Source organism: Marmota monax, unplaced genomic scaffold (genome assembly GCF_021218885.2).
Source record: "Marmota monax isolate L192 unplaced genomic scaffold, Marmota_monax_Labrador192_F-V1.1 WCK01_AAM20220418_F8-fsc00010, whole genome shotgun sequence".
Lineage (NCBI taxonomy): Eukaryota > Metazoa > Chordata > Mammalia > Rodentia > Sciuridae > Marmota > Marmota monax.
Window position 1 is genome coordinate 18,678,004 of NW_026692321.1, and position 17,904 is coordinate 18,695,907.

A 17,904-nucleotide genomic window follows, 5' to 3' on the forward strand; every position below is an offset into this window, starting at 1 on the left:
CTGCGATGGAAACCCACAGACTCTAGTTATTTTTATGTCCTGTCTCCAAAGAAGAATTTCCCCTTGAGGTTTAACTGTAATTATAAATGAGGCATTTATATTTCAAGAGTGAGGTTGAGTCTTCCACTAAAAATGGATGGGAATGGTTGGGTTGCCCTCTTGTGGTATGACCTGGAATAGCATGCCCATGGCTCAGGCTTGGAGGATATTTCTGGTAGAACAGGTTGCATAATTTGCTGGGGCTGGTGCAGAATGGAAATGCAGGGCCCTTTGCTAAATAAATCATCAGGAAATCAAGATGGCAACATTGGAAGAATGGGAGCCCCTGAGTGTGGGTCTCTACGCAGCTTCATATAACCAGGAAGCTGACCTGAATCCCAGGACACTGTGGAGGTCAGAAGTGGGCAAGGCTCACCCTGCTACCTTATAAAGGGGAACACTGAGGACCAGGGTGGCAAAGCGACCTGGCCAGAGTATACTAGGAGAGGCAGGTGCTTGGCTTCTGACTCAGAAGTGTATCACTTCCTCCTGCCTCTTTGGACTTGAAAGAAGACATGACAGCAGCTGACTGCAAGGGTACAGAACAGGCCCTCGGGGGTTCTGTGCAGAGTAGGCCCCCGGCGGTTCTGTTTCCTGTACATGCGTGTGCACATGTGGGCACGCATGCGGGTGCCCTGGGAGGGCTGTGTGTGTGCTGAAGTGGGTGAGTGGGTGTGTGTACCAGTGGACTCATCTTTGCAAGGATGGGCGTGTGCTGGGGTGCTGGGGTGTGGCACGTCTCCCCTGCTCATAGCAGAGTAGAGAGTGTTCCCCTGTCCCAACAAATAGGGACCTACCCAGAGCAGGCCCCACACCTCATGGGTCAGTCTTTTTCTCCCTCAGGAGACCCAGGGAATGGGGACTGACCAAGGCCATCTGGGCCTGTGTCTCCAACCGAAAGTACTGGTCACAGTGGGAAGGAGAAAAGGGAGTAGTTCAGGCTCCAGGAAGCTCACTTCTTGGGCTTCCTGGGGGAGATGTCCAGAGGCGTCCCAGGGGCTGGCATGTCCATGGGGAACATGTCCACCCATAGCTCCAGGCGACCCTGAGGAAGAGAAGGTCGTGGTAGATGTCTCAGGGACTTCTGCCTCTGGGAACGACAGTTTCCTCACCCTCCCAGCCCATGTTCTGTCATCAATTTCCATCTTTGGGTGCCAGGAATTCCCATGATGTCACCAATAACCAATCACAGCTTCTGAGGGAGACATTCTGAGCAAAGACACTGGCCATTCAAGTTGGCCTTGGTGGGTGGGTGCCTGCCAGATTTGGGGGAGTGCATTGAGTGGCAGGAGGTCCCTCTTCTACTTTCATGCGCCCATTTTGATCTTCACTGATCCCAAATACCCAGGAAGCCCTGATCCTGGCGAGGAAGGCATCACCTGCTCTATTCCTGGCTTGTCGGGGTTCAGCAGTGGCCTGGTTTCCACATGTTCTGGCACCAGGCGGCAGCCCACGCGGGGGATGTCCTCCCAGTGCCTCAGGGCAGACAGGGCCACGTGCTCATCCGTGGGCTTCCTCTGACCTATGGGTACCAGTGGTTCAACTGCACATCCGGCCTCCCCAGAACCAAGGCACCGGTGCTGGGGTCAGGGTCTTAGGGGCACAGAGCCCTGAGCCTGTGAGCCCTGTCACCGAACTCCATTTTACTGTTGGGGAAACTGAGGCACACAGGTGGCTTGCCCAAGATCTCAGCTACTCCATAGGACCCAGAAAGGTCCGTGTCCTTGATGTCCCCTGTTTGGGGAGGTTAAGCAAACAATCCTGCTACGTGTGAGAGGGAGCAGAGCGGGGAGAAGCCGCTCCTGTCCCAGCACCTGAGGCCCAGGCATAGGTCCGCAGCACAGTTACCTCCCGATTCTCTGGGAGGTGCCTCATGGGAGAGGAGTGAGGACAGCCCAGGGCTTGGAGCCAGAGGCATCTGTGCCCGCGTCCTCAAGCCTCTCAAGTGCCATGTGACCTTGGGCAAGTCACACCCTCTGTGGGGTCTCGGTTTGCTCATCTGCAGAATGGGGACAATCTCTCTAGCCTACGGGGGTGCAAGCAGGGCTAGAGAAGGCAGTTCGTGGGAAAGCGGGGTGCAGGGGTGGACGCAGAGGCTGGGCAGACAGGAGGGGGCTCTGGGGTGGGAGTGGAGGGTCACTAAGCCCAGACGTGGATAAGGACACCATCGAGAGCCCCTTACAGGACAGCATGGGTTCCTCATGGCCTTTGGAGCCACCTTGAAAGGGGCCAGGAGGTGTGGTGCAGGGCCGCTTACCGTTCTCATCCTCGACCTCAGAGGGCCCGGTGAACACATGGTTGGCCACCTTCACTCGCCCTGGGGGCCCAAAGTGGGGGCCGTCTACTTTGCCCTCTTTACAGAGGCGGGTCAGGATCTGGCTTGGCTTCATAGGGTCCCTCCAGATATTGTAGCCATGTCTGTGGGAGGGGACACACAGGCTTGAGGAGCTCTGACTGGGACTAGGCCATCCCCTGGTGGCAGTTCTCTAAAATGGATCGTTGCCTCATGTCAACAGGTGGGCCTGCCCGGGGTTCCACGTCTCCCAAGATACCATGGCTCCCGAAGCCTGGCCCCTCCTAGCTCAGACTGGCCCACGTGTTCAGGGTTCCCCAAGCATTGCCCCACTGTGCCTACTCTCCTGGAACCTCAAAGACTCCCATGGGGAAACTGGTAACCAGAGAGGTTAAGGGGCTTCATTAGGGTCACACAGCCTTTAAAGGTCAAAGGCTGATTCAGATCCCCAGAGGACTCTTCCTCTCCTCCTTTGCTGTCTCACCCCCTTCCCTAGTTCACTCTTTTCTCCTTGCTCTGACTTCTCTGTCCTGGAATCCCCTGGCCCTCTCCTTGCCTTGGAATCTGCAGACCTGGCCCCTGAGGCTATACCCAGATCCTTTAGGGGAGAAGCGCTGGCCTGGGACGGAAACCACAGTATGTCTACATTCCCAAATCTCCACCTCTGAGTCTTGTTTCAGGGTCAGGTGCAGCAGGCCTGCCCCCCCCAGCACCCCACCCTGCCCCTCGCACATGGAGTAGGTGTGGGCGATCCCACAGGTGGCGCGGTGCTTGCTGTAGAAGCGGTTCTCCAGGTCGATCTTGGTTTCCCCAATGAGGTCGTCGGTGCCCACAAGATCCCAGTCGTACACAGCCACTGTCAGCATGGATTCCATGGGGAAGGAGGCCTCGATGTCGAAGGACCTGGCAGGTGGGGGTTAGGAGAAGCGTTGAAGGCTGGGCTGTGGCAGGGGCTGGGCTGGGAGTGAGGCCAAGCCAGGACATGAGGTGCCTTACTTCCCAAAGACCGGGTTGAGCTGCTTGGAGATGTAGTTCTCTTTGTCACGGATGTCAGTCTTGCCCAGCCGGATGGCAATGTAGGGGTCAGCCTTGCCGTTGATGTCAGCAGGGTGCAGGTCTGTGGCCTGGGGTGGGGAGGGTGCTGTTTGAGGAGGGTCCTGGGTGCCTCTGCCCTGCTCCCTGAGGGTCCCATGATGTTGAAGGCAGGGCAGGAGCACTGGACCAGTCAGGGGACTCGCTGTGTGGCCCTAGGCAAGTTGCTGCCCTTCCCTGGGCCTTGACTTCCTCTTCTAGGCCAGATGATCCCCAGGTGCCTCCCACTCAGGACTGTCAGTCTCCAGCGGCTCCGGTTCCTCCGGGGCACGAGGACTTGCAGGGCTGGGGGTGCAAAGGGGGCCTCACCCGGACCACATAGATTCGGACCAGCACGTTGATGGGGTCATTGCTCGGGATGCCCTGGAACATGCCGTAGGTGGGATCGTAACCCGCTTCCCTGGAAACATCCTCTGGGAGTGGCACTTTGTACACACAGAGGGAGCCCTGGGGAGAGGCAAGGGGGCCCAGGTCAGGGTCTGCCTGGATGTCGGCAGGGGTGGCATCCAAACAACCAGTGGCCAGTTACTGTGGGAGGGTCTTAAGCTGCTGGACCGAGGGGATGGCCAGGGGTTCTGGAAGGAGTGGCTAGGGCAGTGGTGAGGCGACCAGAGAGAACTTGAGGAGGTGGGAGGCTCCAGGGCTGGCCGTGCTCCTGACCTTGAACCGGCCCACAGTGCGCTCTTCCTCGGTGGATCCGTCCTCATCATCCCCCGTCTTGCCCCGCAGCAGGTTGAAGGTGTGCAGCCAGTCCTCAAAGTTATCGAACTCTGACTCCAGTTCCTTGGGGTACACCTGGGCCGGGGCCAGGCCGTCAGGGCCCGATGCCTGTCCGCCCCCTCCCCCGCTCCCTGGCAGGGTGGGCCCCAGAGCCTCACCTTCAGCTCATCAATCTTGGGTTTCTTTTTCTCTGGTGCCTCAGACCCTTGGCCGGGGCCGGGGCCGGGGCCCTGGGTTCTCTTCTTCTTCTCCTCCTTTGCAGCCCTTGCCTTCTCCTTGCCCTTCATTGGCCCCTTTAGGCCTGGCCAGAAGCAGAGAGGAGAGCTCAGTGAGCTTAGGGGAGGCAGGGCCGGAGTGACCAGACAAGAAGGCCTGCGCTGGAGAACCAGCTTCGCCGCTCCTTCTCTTCATTATTTAATGTCCTGTCTTATTGTCCGTGACACTAGGCCAAGCCCGGGGAACACAGACTACGGTTGTGCCATTTGGCAGAGTGGGGCCAGGAAGGAGGCCGGGTCTGGAGTCAGAGGCCTGCTCCTGAGTGGCTCTGGGCCCCCTCATCCCCCTCCAGCTGCGCTTAACCTGCCCATGGTATCAACAAGGTGCCAAACTGCATCCAGTGGAACATCAAGCACAGGTGCAGTTGGCGGCTTTGGAAGAAAGGGTGTTTGGTGGGCTCAGTGGGAGAAGATTTTTTATAATATCTTCCTATTAGAGAATTACAGTGTTTGCATTTTAAAGGCTCTGTTGAAACCCAAGGAACATGTTTAAACCAGCCGTTCCTGAACCAATTTGACCACAGAACCCTCTCTTCCCTTCAGAATCCTCATCCATAGTGTCTGGAAAATGCTGGGTGAGGTGGCTGTGAAGTTCCTGCTCGCTCTGATACCCTGTGGCTTTAAATGGTTGTCCACCACTGTCGTTGCTGAACTGGTCAGAGTAAAAACTACTCCAGATAAGGGGCTTCGCCTGCTGCCTGGCACCTAGGGACTCCCAGTGATCTGCCCAGGCTAGGAGACTGTGAGGGCCTGTGGGAGGGGGAAGGCGAAGCCGCTGGTGAGCAGGCAGGGGAGCAGCCTAGCTGGGGACGGGAGGCAGCAGGCCAGGGTACAGGGCTCACCCTCTGAGCTGTCCATCTCCTCCTTGTCCTCCACGTCAATCCCTGAGACCTCTTGTTGTCGAAGTTGCTGCCAAAAGAAAGAGTGACACCCCTGCCTCCCTGGGGCTCCATTTGCCTTGGCTACCACACAGTACTGTAAGGTACACGTCCCTTCTGCCCAGTGACTGAGGTTCCTCAGGGCACGTGGGGCATCTTATCTTTGGGCTCCCACAGTGTCTGGATTATCTAAGACTGCAGAGACGTTTGTGGGATAATTGAATGAGGACAAGAGGAAACCAAGCCAGCAGGGGCGGGGTGGGGGCAGACTGGACTAGCAGCTCGGAAGAGGTGAGTTCTCAGGGGACTCCAACTCGGAGGGCAGGGGAGCCAGCTCTGGGGGAAGCGGGAGGGGATCTGGACGGGGTGTGAGCAGGCCGCCCGTTCCTCCTCACCCCCAGCCATGCCAGAGCCTCACCTCCTTCATGGTGTCGATGGAGGCAAAGTACTTGGACCACCAGTCCAGCATGCTCTGGTCTGGCTCCTCTTCCTCCGGCTCCTCCGCGGTGCCTTTCTTCTTCTTCTTCTTCTTCTTCTTCTCCTTCTCCTCTTCAGCCTGAGGGTTGCCTAGGTCTACAGGCCTGTGGGCTCCCCTGCTCCCTGCTCTTTCCCAGAACCTTGGATGACCCAGAGGGTCCCCTCCCACTCCGGCCATCTGCTCTTGAAAAGCCCTGGCCCCCATGTGGCTCTATGGGGCCACCCATGTCAAAGAGACAGGGCTGAGTTTTGTAGGGGAGGGGGCCACAACCCTGTGAGGACCATGAGGGTGAGGCAGTAGTTGGCGCTCAGGTTCAGGGGATGGCTCGGTCCCTGAGGCAGGGCCCTCTGGCCTGACAGCTGACACTAGCGTAGGTCCTTTGGCCCCAGGGCACCTGCATGGCCCCCACACTCACCACATCCACCTTGATGATGGCATCAGAAGTCTGCAGAGGGGAACCAGGAGACAGGACAGGATTAGCCACTGCGGCCTGAAGGGGCAGGCAGCAGCTCCCCCCAGGAAGTGTGGAGGAGAGGGACAGATGGGAGCCCAGAGGGTGCATGCAGGAATGGAAGCTCGCGGTGTGCTATGAGCCCCTCGTCCCCGAGAGCACACTGCCTGGTGAGTCTGCTGGGGCCTGCTTGGAGGATTTCCTCAGGCCCTCTGGGACGCTGGCTCTAGCCCTGGCTGCACGCTGGGATCAGCCCGGGGGGCTTTTACAAATGACTAATGTGGGCACCACCAAGTCTGCACAGTGGCAAGAGGCACCAGTAGTTTAAAACTGGCTGCATCCTAAAGCCAAGAGGAATAAGGAGTTTCCACTTGGAATCCTTCCCAGCCCAGGCCTGTAGGGTGTTTTAGAAATGGCTTGGAGGGAAAACCAGGCTCCTGGAAGGAAGGACACGGGTGCTCTCACAAGGAATCCATTGCCTAGGGTGCATGTGCTGGAGTACAAATGACTGCGGGTTATCATCTCACACTACTAATGCTCTCTCTGTTCTTGAACTTGCACCCCCACCCCGACTCCCGTACCCCCCCCTGCCAAGCTTGCACACACATATGCCAGGACAGGGCTAGGGTGGAGTTGCCTGTACAGTCGGGTTGGCCCTTGATAACCACACTCCTCACTGAAAGAGGAGTGACCTAATGCTGTTCTCTCAGGGTGAAGCAGCCTGGCTCATGAGTGTGTCACAAGTTCAAGGACAGTCTGGGGCTGCCTTACCGCGTCCAGCTTCACCATGGTCTCCAGTTTCTTGATGGGCACCTCTGGTTCCATGCTCACCACAACCTCCCCTGTGGGGCAAGAGAAGGGTCCCCCATTGCATAGCCCATGGTAGCCCTGGAGATGCCTCACTGGACAGGGAGACAGACAGACAGAGGAGGCGCAGGAAGAACAGTGAGAGTCAGAGAGGCAGAAGAGCGGGTGCCTGAGATTGAGTCTGGAACTTTCTGTGGGGAGAGGAGGGACAGGATAGTTGAAGGGACAAAGATGGGAATAAGGAGGGAGAAAGTGAGCCAGAAAGAAGGGCGAGCTTCTGGAGGCCCAGCAGCAGAGTGGAGGCTGGACCAGGAGGGAGGGCCTGGGTCTCCTCCATCCAGTGGAGGAGGACATCTGCTCTCAGGCCCTCTGGGGCCTTTCCAGGGCTGGCCTACTCGGTTCCAGAGTGAGGGGCAGCCCTGGGCAGGCTTTCTTGGCATCCAGGAGAGGGCCCGCCTTCCTGCCCTCCCACAGGACCATGGGATATAACACTGGTGGCTGCTTGCAGGGGCTGAGAGCAGCAGCCCTTCTGGGGGCCGAGCCAGGCTTCGGGCCCAGACGTGGCCATACCCGTGCTGTTCCAGCTGGGGGCCGAGCCGTCAGGGCGCCGGTAGATGAAGCGCCGCAGGGAGCTGACGGCATGAGAGCCCACCAGTGTGTAGCGGCCGAAGGCGCGACAGTCCACCACGCGGATGTTCAGGGGCGGGTGCAGTAGTTCATTCTCTGGCAGGTCCTGGGGGTGTTGGTGACACAGAGCCTGAACCTCAGAGAAGGGGGCAGAGGAACCCCACCAGGTGGAGCCACACCAGCTCCATCGCCAGCTCTGCCCTCCGTTGTCTGGGCCTGTGCTTACCACTTCAAACCACTTGACCAGGGTGTTGAAGTTGGGGTTCTTCTTGTAATTGTGGATCAGGGATGACTGCACCCCCTTCCCTGCACACTCGATGTCCACCCGCGGTCGGTCCACCTGGGCCAGGTTCACCCGTTTCAGGTCCCGAAGGCCCCAGAACAGCACCTGGGAGAGGGTTGGGGAGGAGCGCTGCTCAGTCCAGGCCGCAGCCGTGGGTGGCGGGGTCTCCTGAGAAGGAACCTGGCAGTAGGCAGCAGAGGACAGATTTCAGTGGGCAGGGACAGTGCCAGGAGAACTGATGAGGTGAGGTGGGGCCTCACAGTGGAGGTGTGGAGGATCGAGGGTGGAGCCGACAGGGGTGCTGCTGGGATAGGCCCTGAGCCCCAGTGTGATTCAGTCAGACGGAGGCAGGCACTGGCCTGGGGTGGGAACCTGGGTCTGCTGCTGGCTCCCGGGGTGACCTTGGGCAAGTCACTTCCCCTCTCAGGCACCAGGGTTTGCTGTCTGCAGAGGAACGTGCACTTTCTCAGTGGAGAGAATGAGAGGGAACAAGAAAGCCAGGTGGAAGACACAGGGAGGGCCAGGGAGGGACCATAGAGGCCCTGCGCACCTCTACCCGGTACTTGCTGAGCACGGGCCGGATGCCCACAGGCACAGGCATGATGGGCCCTCGGTCCACGTCCACCGGGCCATTGATGGGGGGCAGGTCGGCCTTTCCTGCCGGTCCAATCTGAGGAATGGGGGTCATAGGTCACATGCTGGGGAGTCCAGGGAGAGGAGTCTTTTTCCCCAGGAGTTGAGATCAGGGGAGATAAGGATGGCCAAATGGCCCCACGCCCCTGAGAACCACACCCCCTGCTTTGGTCCCACTGGCTCACAGCAGCATGGGGAGGAGGGAAGCCCCAGACTGAGCCCTATCCCCTGTGACCCACCTGCAGCAGCTCGAAGGCAGCCAGTAGGTCTCCGGCCGTGGCGTTGCCGCGGTAGATCTGGTAGTACTCGAGCTGGGGCGGGAAGCGGGGTGGGCAGTACGCCTCATCTGCCATCTTCACCAGGGGCTTGGCGAAGGTCCGGCCCATGAAGTCGGCTTTGCCCTGACAACACAAACAACCCAGGTGGCCTCTTGCACTTGTGTTCACATCTGTCATCTCATTGGTCCTTACCACTGGCCATGCGTTGGTGTAAGGAGCAGGTGTGATCACCCACTTTCCAGATGGGGAAGGTCAAGTGTCAGGGACAACCAAAGGCTTATTCAGGGCCAGGCAGTGAATGGCAGATGCAGGACTCAGGACCAGAAATAAGGTCCTTCTATTCTAGTCCAGAGCTCTCTAGGGGCACCTCAATGGGTGAGGTGGTTTGTAGGAAGAGTTGGTGGCTTCCCAACTCTTGGGGGGTCATCCCAATCCTTTACTCCCCACTCCAGGTCCCCCCAGCCCCCCACACCATGGAAAGCTAAAGGCTGTACAGACTGATAGGTGTGGGCAGGGGGTCAAGGGCCCTGCGGTGACAGTAGAACTTTCCGGCTCATCTCCTGAGGATGTTGGGCTCTGTATGTCTGTGCTGGGAGGTGAGGATGCCCTGGCCTGACTCCTGAGATCCCAGAGGCTCAGTGTTGGGAAAGGTTAGGCTGCAAAGGTGGGCAGGAGGCACCTGGAGGGACTGGTCAGCAGCCCAGATGCCCAGCTTCCCAGCCAGCACCAGCCCAGGAGGGAGTGGGGAGGAGGCCAGCAGGTTGAGTGCAGGGGACCAGGGGGGAGGTGTGGTGTTGCTGGGGTCCCTGGTGCCAACACCCACTTATACCATGCTGTCCTGGTCATAGATTTCAATGACAATGATGGGGGGATCATCCCGCAACTCCTGGGCTTCTCCATACAGCTCCAGGTTGTCAAACACCAGCATCTGATCCCAGGTGGGACACAGTGTCTCATTCAGCACCTGCGGCATGGGGTGGGAGACAGGGAACAGGTGATAGTGAGTGGCTGACACCATTCCTAGTCAGGGATTCCGGGGAAGCCAGGAGCAGGAATGTCAGAAACCTTAAAATCAAGGCGAATATGAGGTCTGCCTCCAGAGCCCTGACAAAGTCTTCCTGTCTTCTCTGCCTTGTGGATGCAACCTCAAAGCTGTAGTCCTAGCCTGTGTGACCTGGGCCTGCAGGTCTAAGGAGCCTGGGTGCTAGTAGACCTGCTCTCTGGGCCCACAACTCAGAGGCCTCCAGTGCTCTTTCCAGATGGGGAAGGTCAAGTATCAGGGACAATCACACGCCTATGGGCATGTCCCCCACAGGCCCTCACCTCCGTGCACTGGCTCTGGTTGATGAAGAAGACGCGGGCGAAGGGATCAGAAAGACCACTGCTGTCCGCGGCAAAGAGGCTGCGGGCCTGGTACATGTGAGCTCGGAGCTGGAAGGCCTGCTTCTCTGTGGGGAAGAGGAGGCTGAGGCCTGGCATAGCCCCTCCTGTCTGAGAGGGGCCCACCAGGCGAGGTGTCCTCACTCACTGGTGTAGACCAGGCTGATGGGCGGGAAGGAGTGAAGTCCCAGGCCCTGGGCCACCTTGACCTCTTCGAAGCCACAGGGCAGGCCACACAGGAAGTCCTTCCGCTGCTTGCTGAGGCCCAGCCACAGGTAGAGCTCCAGCTTGGCCTGCACTGTCCAGCCTGCTGAGCCGAAGCCCCGCTTCCCTGGCAGCTGGGGGCAGGATTGGGGTCACCAGGAGTCTGGCCAATGCCAGGACCCACCAGGAGGGGTAGGAGCAGGGAAGGAGGGCGGATGGAGGCCTCGGTCAGAGCTGTGCCTGTCCTTCGCAGCCATCCCACTGGCTGGGATGGGGTGGGGACAGAGGGTATGGGCCCGGTGGGGACCCCAGCACAGCTCCCTCTGCCCCCTCGCTCTCTTTCCAGCCCTTTTCTGAACACGAGTTAGTAGAGGGCTCTATGCAATCAGTTCAGGCCTGATGGATGTGGGTGGGACCCTTAGTGGGATCCAACCTCCCCCGACCCAGGTCCCATCCCTGTGGCACCTTGAGGAAGAGCGTCTTGACCTTGGCACAGTCCTTGCCCAGCTCCTCCTCCACAATGGAGAAGAGCAGGTCCTTGGAGGGCACCCGGGCATAGGCGACCCGCTTGTTGTTGCTCATCATCCAGACGAAGACGTCAGGGATGCTGTGCTGGGGCTATGGCGGGGGAAGGGCAGGGGGGTCAGGGAGAAGGACCTTCTCCACTCTGGCCCCTGAGCCTGCCTGGCCTGGGGGCTGGACCTGGACGAAGAAGGGGCCTTGGAGGGAAGGACCCCAAGCCTGAGCCGGACCCCTTCCTGTGCATCCCCTGTCCTCCCTGCAGGCCATGCACCTCGTCTGCTAGGAAGCGCAGCTTCTGTAGGAAGTTCTGGCACAGTCTCAGCTTGTCACGCACCGTGTGCCGCTTCACCTGAGCGCGCAGGCTCCTGGCCTGCTGCCCCATGCTCTCCTGTGGGGAAGGGGTGCAGGGGGAGATCGCTGTTGGGGCACTGTTGGGGCCATGACCAAGGGGGCTGTGACCTCAGAGGCAGATGTCCCCTTTTTACTGCAAGAGCCTTCCTCCAACCCTGGGGTCCAGCACATCCTTACCAGCTCCCTCATGCAGGACTTGAGGCGCTCCCGATCGAGCCTGGTGCATGACGAGTGGCCCTGGTCCTTGTCAGCGAGGGAGAGGAAGCGGCTGGGAAGGGAGGGAGCCAGGGCTTAGCCCATAGGCATTTCCTCCTCTGCCCAGGCCTGGCCTGGGTCCCCTCTGTCCGGTAACCCTGTGCCCACCCCTTCTGCCGCCCCTTTGCCCACTCACTGGCAGCCACAGCTGAGCTCCTCCAGGACTCCTCGCAGGCGGCGCTCAGGATAGGACTTCTCCGTTTTGATCATCTCCTGCACGTCATTCAGTCCTTCTTCCTGGGAACCAGGGGTGTGGGTTCATGCTGGGCCATAGCCCACCCCCTTGGCCTCCCAAACGTCTCCTCCATGTTCATCAGGGAGGAAGAAGGGCCTAGTGACCTGGGATCTCTCACTAGGGCCATTCCTTATTCATCAAGAGGAAGCAGCCAACTCCCCAGGTTCTTCTGTAGAACCTGGAGACCTCAGTTCCTGAAGGAAGAAGTCACCTCTGGCTGTGACCTTAGTGGGTTGTACAGGACTCAAGGCTGGAGAGATGCCTACTTCATTAAGACAGAGGCCTGCCTAGCTGCCTCCAGGGAACCCCCAACACCTCCAACCCCAGGCCTGGAGGGGCCAGGCTTCTTAGACTCTATTCCAGAGTTCTGGGACTTAGGACAGGACGTGGTCAGAGGTCTTACTGGGGCCATTCCTGCAGCCCCTCACTCTGCCACATGGCAAGCCTCTGGGCAGACCTCTGGGAGAGCCCTTCAGACACACCCATTCCCTAGGACTCCCAGCCCCGGCCTGGCCCTGACCAGCTTGTCAGCGATGTGGTCCACGATGTTGGCGTTGTAGAGGCGGCGGCGCTGGTCTGGCCACCAGCTCTTGATGTAGATGCAGGGCTTGCGCTCCAGATAGGGCAGATGGAAGTAGTTCCTGGAGTGGGAGGTGTGGAAAGGTTGAGGCCCAGGGCCACAGGAAATGAGAGGACCAGGCCACAGGAGGGTGAGCCCACCTATCTGTGATCTGGGGCCGCATGGGCGGGGTGGAGGACACTGAGGCCAGGTCCCCGCCATCATCACCCTCATCGTCACTGGAGTTCTGGATCAGGTCTACTTCCTCCTCGTCCCCGGGTTCCTTTCGGGGCCGAGGCCGCTGGGGTCGTGATAGGCCGTCAACTTCGTTCCCATAGTTGCCTGGACACAGAATGGGGCATCAGAAGAGAATGCTTTCCCTACCAGGCCCCAACAGTTGTCCAGTCTAGGTGTTTCTTTAGGAAGAGGCAAAGTCAGAGAATGGGGCTCAGATAGGACAGAGCATTAGCCAGAGAAAGATCCCCATGTCCCCCGGATCTTGCTGACAGCCCTGATGTTGACTGAGCATGAGGTCCAGCCTAGGACATGGCCTGGGTCCCCACTCTTCCTCTCTAGCCGCCAGTAGCCTGTCCTGTCTTTCTTTTCCTTATCCCAGATTCAGGCCAGCCCTCAAGGTGGAGTGCAGGTTGGCCCCTCTGGGGAACAAGTACACTCCCACAGAGGTGCTGTGTGGGTGCCTGCGGACACTCAGGGGAAAGAGGTTGATGTTGCCTGTGTCCAGGGGTCAGGGTGCAGGGTCCAACAGTTACCACCAGCAGCCCCTCGGCCTGAAGACCCTCCCTCTGTAAGCACAGCACTCACCTATGGTCACCTCAAAGGTGACTGATTTGTCTCCGTTTTTCCTGTCGATCATTGAGGCCTCCAGGAAGGCTCCAAATAGAAAGAATTCTTCCATTTTCCCTGTGCAGCTCTGTGCGGGAGGTAGTTCAAACCACCGCTAAACCTCAGTGGGGCAATGGCCTGGGCTGGCCTCTTTCCAACAGGACCTAGACTGGCCCTTTGGGCTGATGGAGGGCATCCTACCTAGTTTTGGGGTTAGCAGCCCAGACCTTAAAGCCCTCGGCCTCGATGGTCCTGGAGAAGAGCTGACATGACCGGGAAGAGGGGCAGACACGAGGCACCATCTTGGGAGATGGTGGCCATGGGGGCACCTCTGAGAAGAGTATAGGCAAGTGGAAGAGAGGACAGAGGTCCTGCTGAGGGGCCACATGAAGGCCTCTCCTCCCTAGAGACAGCGGCCTGCCTAGCTGGAAGAGACAGAGGTCTCATTCTGGGGTCGGGCCCTCGAGGACTCAGGTTTCCAGGGTGGGATGGGAGCTGAACTGGGGGCCCTGAGGGCAGCACAGCCCCAGGGGCCTCACCTCTGAGACAGGCGTGGCCTGCTCCACCTGCACCTCTGTGGAGCTGGTGAGCTCGGGGTTGGAGGTGTCCAGGATCTCCACAGCCAAGGCCAGCATCAGGCGGGCACGGAAGGACACGCCCTCCCCCAGGCCCTCGTTCAGGTCCTGGTGCTCGTCCAGCAGCGTGTAGTTGCGTGTGGAGCCGTACATGTTCACCCAGGCCGGGCCCAGCGTGGGCAGGAAGCCTGCGGCAGCAAGGACAAGGAGGAGGGACCGGGTCACTGAGTGGGTCGTGACTTTCCCCTCTTCCTTGAGGCAGGGGCTACACACAAGGCCCTGTCAGACTGGGGTCGGGATGTCAGGGGTGGTATGAGGAGAGGGTCTCTTTACTCCTTCCTTTTGTGCCCCCACCCCTAATACAACTGGGCTCCCATTGCCAACCTCTGTCTCCATCGTTGGAAATCTTGCGCAGGTCGATGAAGTGGGTGCCGATGGCCACGTCGTTGACCTTGTCGGAGTCTCGGATCTGCACCTTCATGCGTTTGCAGAGTGGGGGGAACAGGTCTGTGAAGATGACCTGCTCGTTCCACAGGGGCTCATAGCTGCTTTTCTGCACCGAAGTCTTGCCCTGGTGGGAAGGCGTGAGGGGTGAGGGTTAGGGTGTGTGTGTGTGTGTGTGTGTGTGTGTGTCCCCAGCCTCTCAGACTCGCCTCCCCCAGGCTCTTGGCCTGAGGACCCTGCGAGGCAGGGAGGATTCTCTGAGCACCATCCATGGCCAAGACCATTCCCAGACTGACCTCACCTTCCAGCCTGAGCTGGAGGCTCCAGATTTCACCTCGTGTCTTTCCCAGGCCACCACGTCCATCACCTGCCCTTCTGACACCTGTCACTCCCAGCCGCAACCTCCTGCACCACATACCCTCGTACCTTCTGGCCAGCAAAGAAGACTTGCACGTAGGGGTCGACGAGGTCCTTGTTTTCACCGATGAAAGCCTTCTTCACATTGGCCATGAGGCTCGTGTTCATTCGGGGCAGCCCCTCCGCACGGTAAATTTTTACGTAGAACCGGGCCCACTGGCGTTCTGCGGGCACCCCCTCAGGGAGCAGCAAGTTCCTGCCGGCACATCCAGCCAGGGCCATGGTGGCCAGGTCCAGGGCCCCCACCTCCTACCCTAGCATCTGCCTACCCTGGGGTCTGGCCCAATCTGTGAAGGACAGCTGAGAGGGCCTAGATGCAGATTGAAGACACCGGAGTTCATGGCACCCACTCACTGTGGGAAGCAGGGCAAATCTCCCATCACACTGAGCCTCAGTTTCCTCAGAGTGAGGGCAATAAAATTCACCTCCCCGAAAACAATATAATAGGCTCAAACAGGTTACAATATGGGAATGCTTTGTCACAGAGCGGGGCGCCAATCTGAGTACTATTATCAATTTGCACAGCCTCATGCCATAGTCTTCGTCCCCCAGAACGAAACCTCACAAGTAGCTGCTCTTCCTTCCCCAGCCCAGGAAGACACGAGTCACTGGATCCCTGCCCTCTTTCCCACGGAGGCAGCTGAGGTCCCAGAATGTTTCTCAAAAGCCTCTCTCTGCTGCTGGCAGCTGGCACACCACATGGACTCTCCCAGGAGGGTGCTAGCGCCCCCCCGACCTGGCAGCTTCTGGAAGTTGGTCTGCCAGCGTCTACTCTTCCTACAGAATTCCTCAGAGTTGGAAGTCTGTAGTGAAAGCACCTTCAACGCACTCCTCCCTCAACCCTGCTCCTGCCCTGCCCCAGGCCCTCCTGTGTGGGGTACCTGGTAGGAACAAGGGTAAGGGAGGTGGACGTGAGAACTCTGGGTGGAGTCCACGCCGGGAGCTCTTCTGGGGAAAGGAAGGGCTGGGGCGAGATGGGGCTCACCCCTCAATGTCATCTTCTTCTGTCTCATTGGCTTTGTGAGGTGTCTTGATGTTGTCCCCCTTGCCCACCACAGCGACGTCACACTTCACATAGCCCTTCAGCCCGGCGGAGATGTCATCGGGGTCTGACAGGATGGCCCACTTGTGATAGAACTGGTGCTCTGCAGTGGTGATGAGGGGTGCTGTACCCAATGTCCCCACCCCTGCAGCTCCCTGCCATTAGGGCAGACCAAGGGCCCTGCAGAGCTTAGCACTTTTTTTGGCCTCTAGAGACCCCAGGCTGCAGGTCCCAGAGACCAGGGTCCCCAGTTCTGCCTTTATCTGGGCCAGGGAGAGACAGAGGGAAATTGGTCTCAGGAGCTGTGAGCTGGACAAGCCCCGCCCAGGTCATCCACGGGATGTGTGCCGTGGCTTCCTGGTGATGAGCCTCCTAACTGGGTTTCTTGGCCTGCGGCTTCTCCTACTGTCGCCACTCTAGCCGGATACACATACACATACACCAGACAGGGTATTCTGAAGTGGTGGCTCCTACCTAATTACCTCCCTGCTTTCCAAACCTTCTGGGGCTCCCCAGTGCCTTGGAGTGAAGCCCCAGGGCTTGGGTTGGGCTCCTGCTATGGCTCTCCCTGCCTCGCTCTGCACTACTCCCCAGGCAAAGCCCTCATTCCTTTCTGAGCTCCTGCTGATGCCACCTCCAGGCCACTGTGTTCATGGTCAATGAGTCCCATCCCTCCTCTTCCATCCCTGGCCAGTTGCCCCAGGGTCTTCTCGTCCATGCACCCTGCCCTGACTTCCTCACAGCTTGGTGCCCCCCACGTCTGTCTCCCACCTCACTGTGATTGTCTGTGTGCTGTTTGGTTTCAATTTTGAACTGACAGCCTCCTAAAGACAGGGGCCCGTGGTCCTACCCCAGGGTCCCCAGGACCTAGGACAGTGTGGAGCAAAGGAGAGGCACTTTAGGAAGACCTGCTCCTTCAGGTTGGCATTGAACCCAGGACAGAGGTGGAAGGAGGCAGAGGGGAAGCCTTGCTTTGTGGAGCTTTTCCCTGTGTTTTGTGAGGCACAGACAGAAGGCTGGGTGGGCTGACTGGCTGGTGGAGTGGATGGATGGGTGGATGGTGGATGGATAAATGAATAGCAGGGTCCATTAACATATGGACAGAAGGGGTGGATGGATAGACGGGTGGACAGGTGGGCAGATTTGGACATGGTTAGATGAATTAGGGAAATTTGGCAAGAAAAGGGAATAACACACTCTCAGGAATGACATGAATTTTACCTTCAAACTTAAAGCTATTTGAAGAGGGAATATTTTTCTGTCATGAAAAGTGGACCTATAGACATGGGTGAAGTTTGCGATAGATTTTTTTTTCTTTATCTGACATAAACACAGTGGAGATACCTAAAATAGGGGGTGCTGGGAGGTCTAAGCAGAGGCTAGGTGACCATCAGCAACACTGATGCAGGGGTCCCTATGCCAGGTACACAGTGTTCTGATGACCTCTGAGGCCCTTCCAGTCCTGATATTGTGTGATCCCAGGTCAGAGATGCAAGAACAGCCCGAGAGCCCTGCTCTGTGTATAGTGGCCTGAAACATCATTTCACCTGTGTCCAGTCTGGTTTTGGTACCTGTTGGCTCTGACTGGCTGGTTGGAAAACAGCGTCCCAGGCCTCTTCGTCACCTACAAACCCACACTCCCCTCCAGCAGAGAGCAGCTTTGAAGTTTCCTCCTATCGCCTATGACTGGGTAAAGAGGGTCCTGCCAGGGTGAGAATAGGCTCTGAACCCCCCGAAGCTCTTCCCGTTCCACCAGGTGCTGACACCACCTGTATGAGCAACCAGTAATTCTGGGTCCCTGCAAACATCTTCCCAACACTACCCAGGTTTGGTCTCTGAGAAGGGCACCAGGCTCAGGGGCAGAGACAGTAGAAGCAGCAAGTCCAGGGATGGGTTACCCTAGTAGAGAGCCCAAGTTGGGGCCCACAGCCTAGTTCTGCCCACTTAACTCCCAGTGTGGCCCTGGGCCAGCTATTTGAGCTTGGTGAGCCTCAGTTTCCATATGGGAATGGTGCTCATGTGCTTATAATGGGGTAGGGAGGGTCCACCTCTGGATGGCATGCTTGACTCAGTGCTGGACCTGCTGAGGCTCCATGAGGGCGATGCTTTCCTGATCAGGACTTGACCAACCAGAAGCCCAGGGGGGCATACTGAGCTCCCCTACTCTCTCTATTTTCCTACTTCATCTTGACTCTAAGCCTCAGGTCTGCCAATGGCAACAGG

The 17,904-nt window shown here is 58.5% G+C and overlaps 1 protein-coding gene across 6 annotated transcripts in view; it reads right to left on the bottom strand.

Annotated features, from left to right (window-relative positions):
• Positions 1-17,904, bottom strand: part of Otof (otoferlin) — a 197,738-nt gene that overhangs the window by 5,222 nt on the left and 174,612 nt on the right. For 4 of the 6 annotated variants that reach the window (XM_058578424.1, XM_058578423.1, XM_046441419.2 and 1 more), the window contains 30 exons: positions 15,625-15,784; positions 14,649-14,835; positions 14,163-14,349; positions 13,743-13,966; positions 13,183-13,291; positions 12,522-12,702; positions 12,322-12,442; positions 11,703-11,803; positions 11,489-11,579; positions 11,232-11,348; positions 10,904-11,056; positions 10,383-10,572; positions 10,178-10,302; positions 9,684-9,818; positions 8,816-8,977; positions 8,494-8,613; positions 7,887-8,048; positions 7,604-7,766; positions 6,998-7,068; positions 6,191-6,220; positions 5,716-5,853; positions 5,262-5,328; positions 4,303-4,445; positions 4,085-4,219; positions 3,734-3,871; positions 3,329-3,456; positions 3,065-3,235; positions 2,297-2,457; positions 1,419-1,561; positions 996-1,084 (listed from right to left, as the gene is read on the bottom strand). In XM_058578424.1, coding sequence (XP_058434407.1) covers positions 996-1,084; positions 1,419-1,561; positions 2,297-2,457; positions 3,065-3,235; positions 3,329-3,456; positions 3,734-3,871; positions 4,085-4,219; positions 4,303-4,445; positions 5,262-5,328; positions 5,716-5,853; positions 6,191-6,220; positions 6,998-7,068; positions 7,604-7,766; positions 7,887-8,048; positions 8,494-8,613; positions 8,816-8,977; positions 9,684-9,818; positions 10,178-10,302; positions 10,383-10,572; positions 10,904-11,056; positions 11,232-11,348; positions 11,489-11,579; positions 11,703-11,803; positions 12,322-12,442; positions 12,522-12,702; positions 13,183-13,291; positions 13,743-13,966; positions 14,163-14,349; positions 14,649-14,835; positions 15,625-15,784 — 4,102 coding nt within the window. Of the gene's footprint in view, positions 1-995; positions 1,085-1,418; positions 1,562-2,296; positions 2,458-3,064; positions 3,236-3,328; positions 3,457-3,733; positions 3,872-4,084; positions 4,220-4,302; positions 4,446-5,261; positions 5,329-5,715; positions 5,854-6,190; positions 6,221-6,997; positions 7,129-7,603; positions 7,767-7,886; positions 8,049-8,493; positions 8,614-8,815; positions 8,978-9,683; positions 9,819-10,177; positions 10,303-10,382; positions 10,573-10,903; positions 11,057-11,231; positions 11,349-11,488; positions 11,580-11,702; positions 11,804-12,321; positions 12,443-12,521; positions 12,703-13,182; positions 13,292-13,742; positions 13,967-14,162; positions 14,350-14,648; positions 14,836-15,624; positions 15,785-17,904 lie in introns of all 6 variants that reach the window. The other 2 variants (XM_058578425.1, XM_058578426.1) reach the window with 1 other exon arrangement.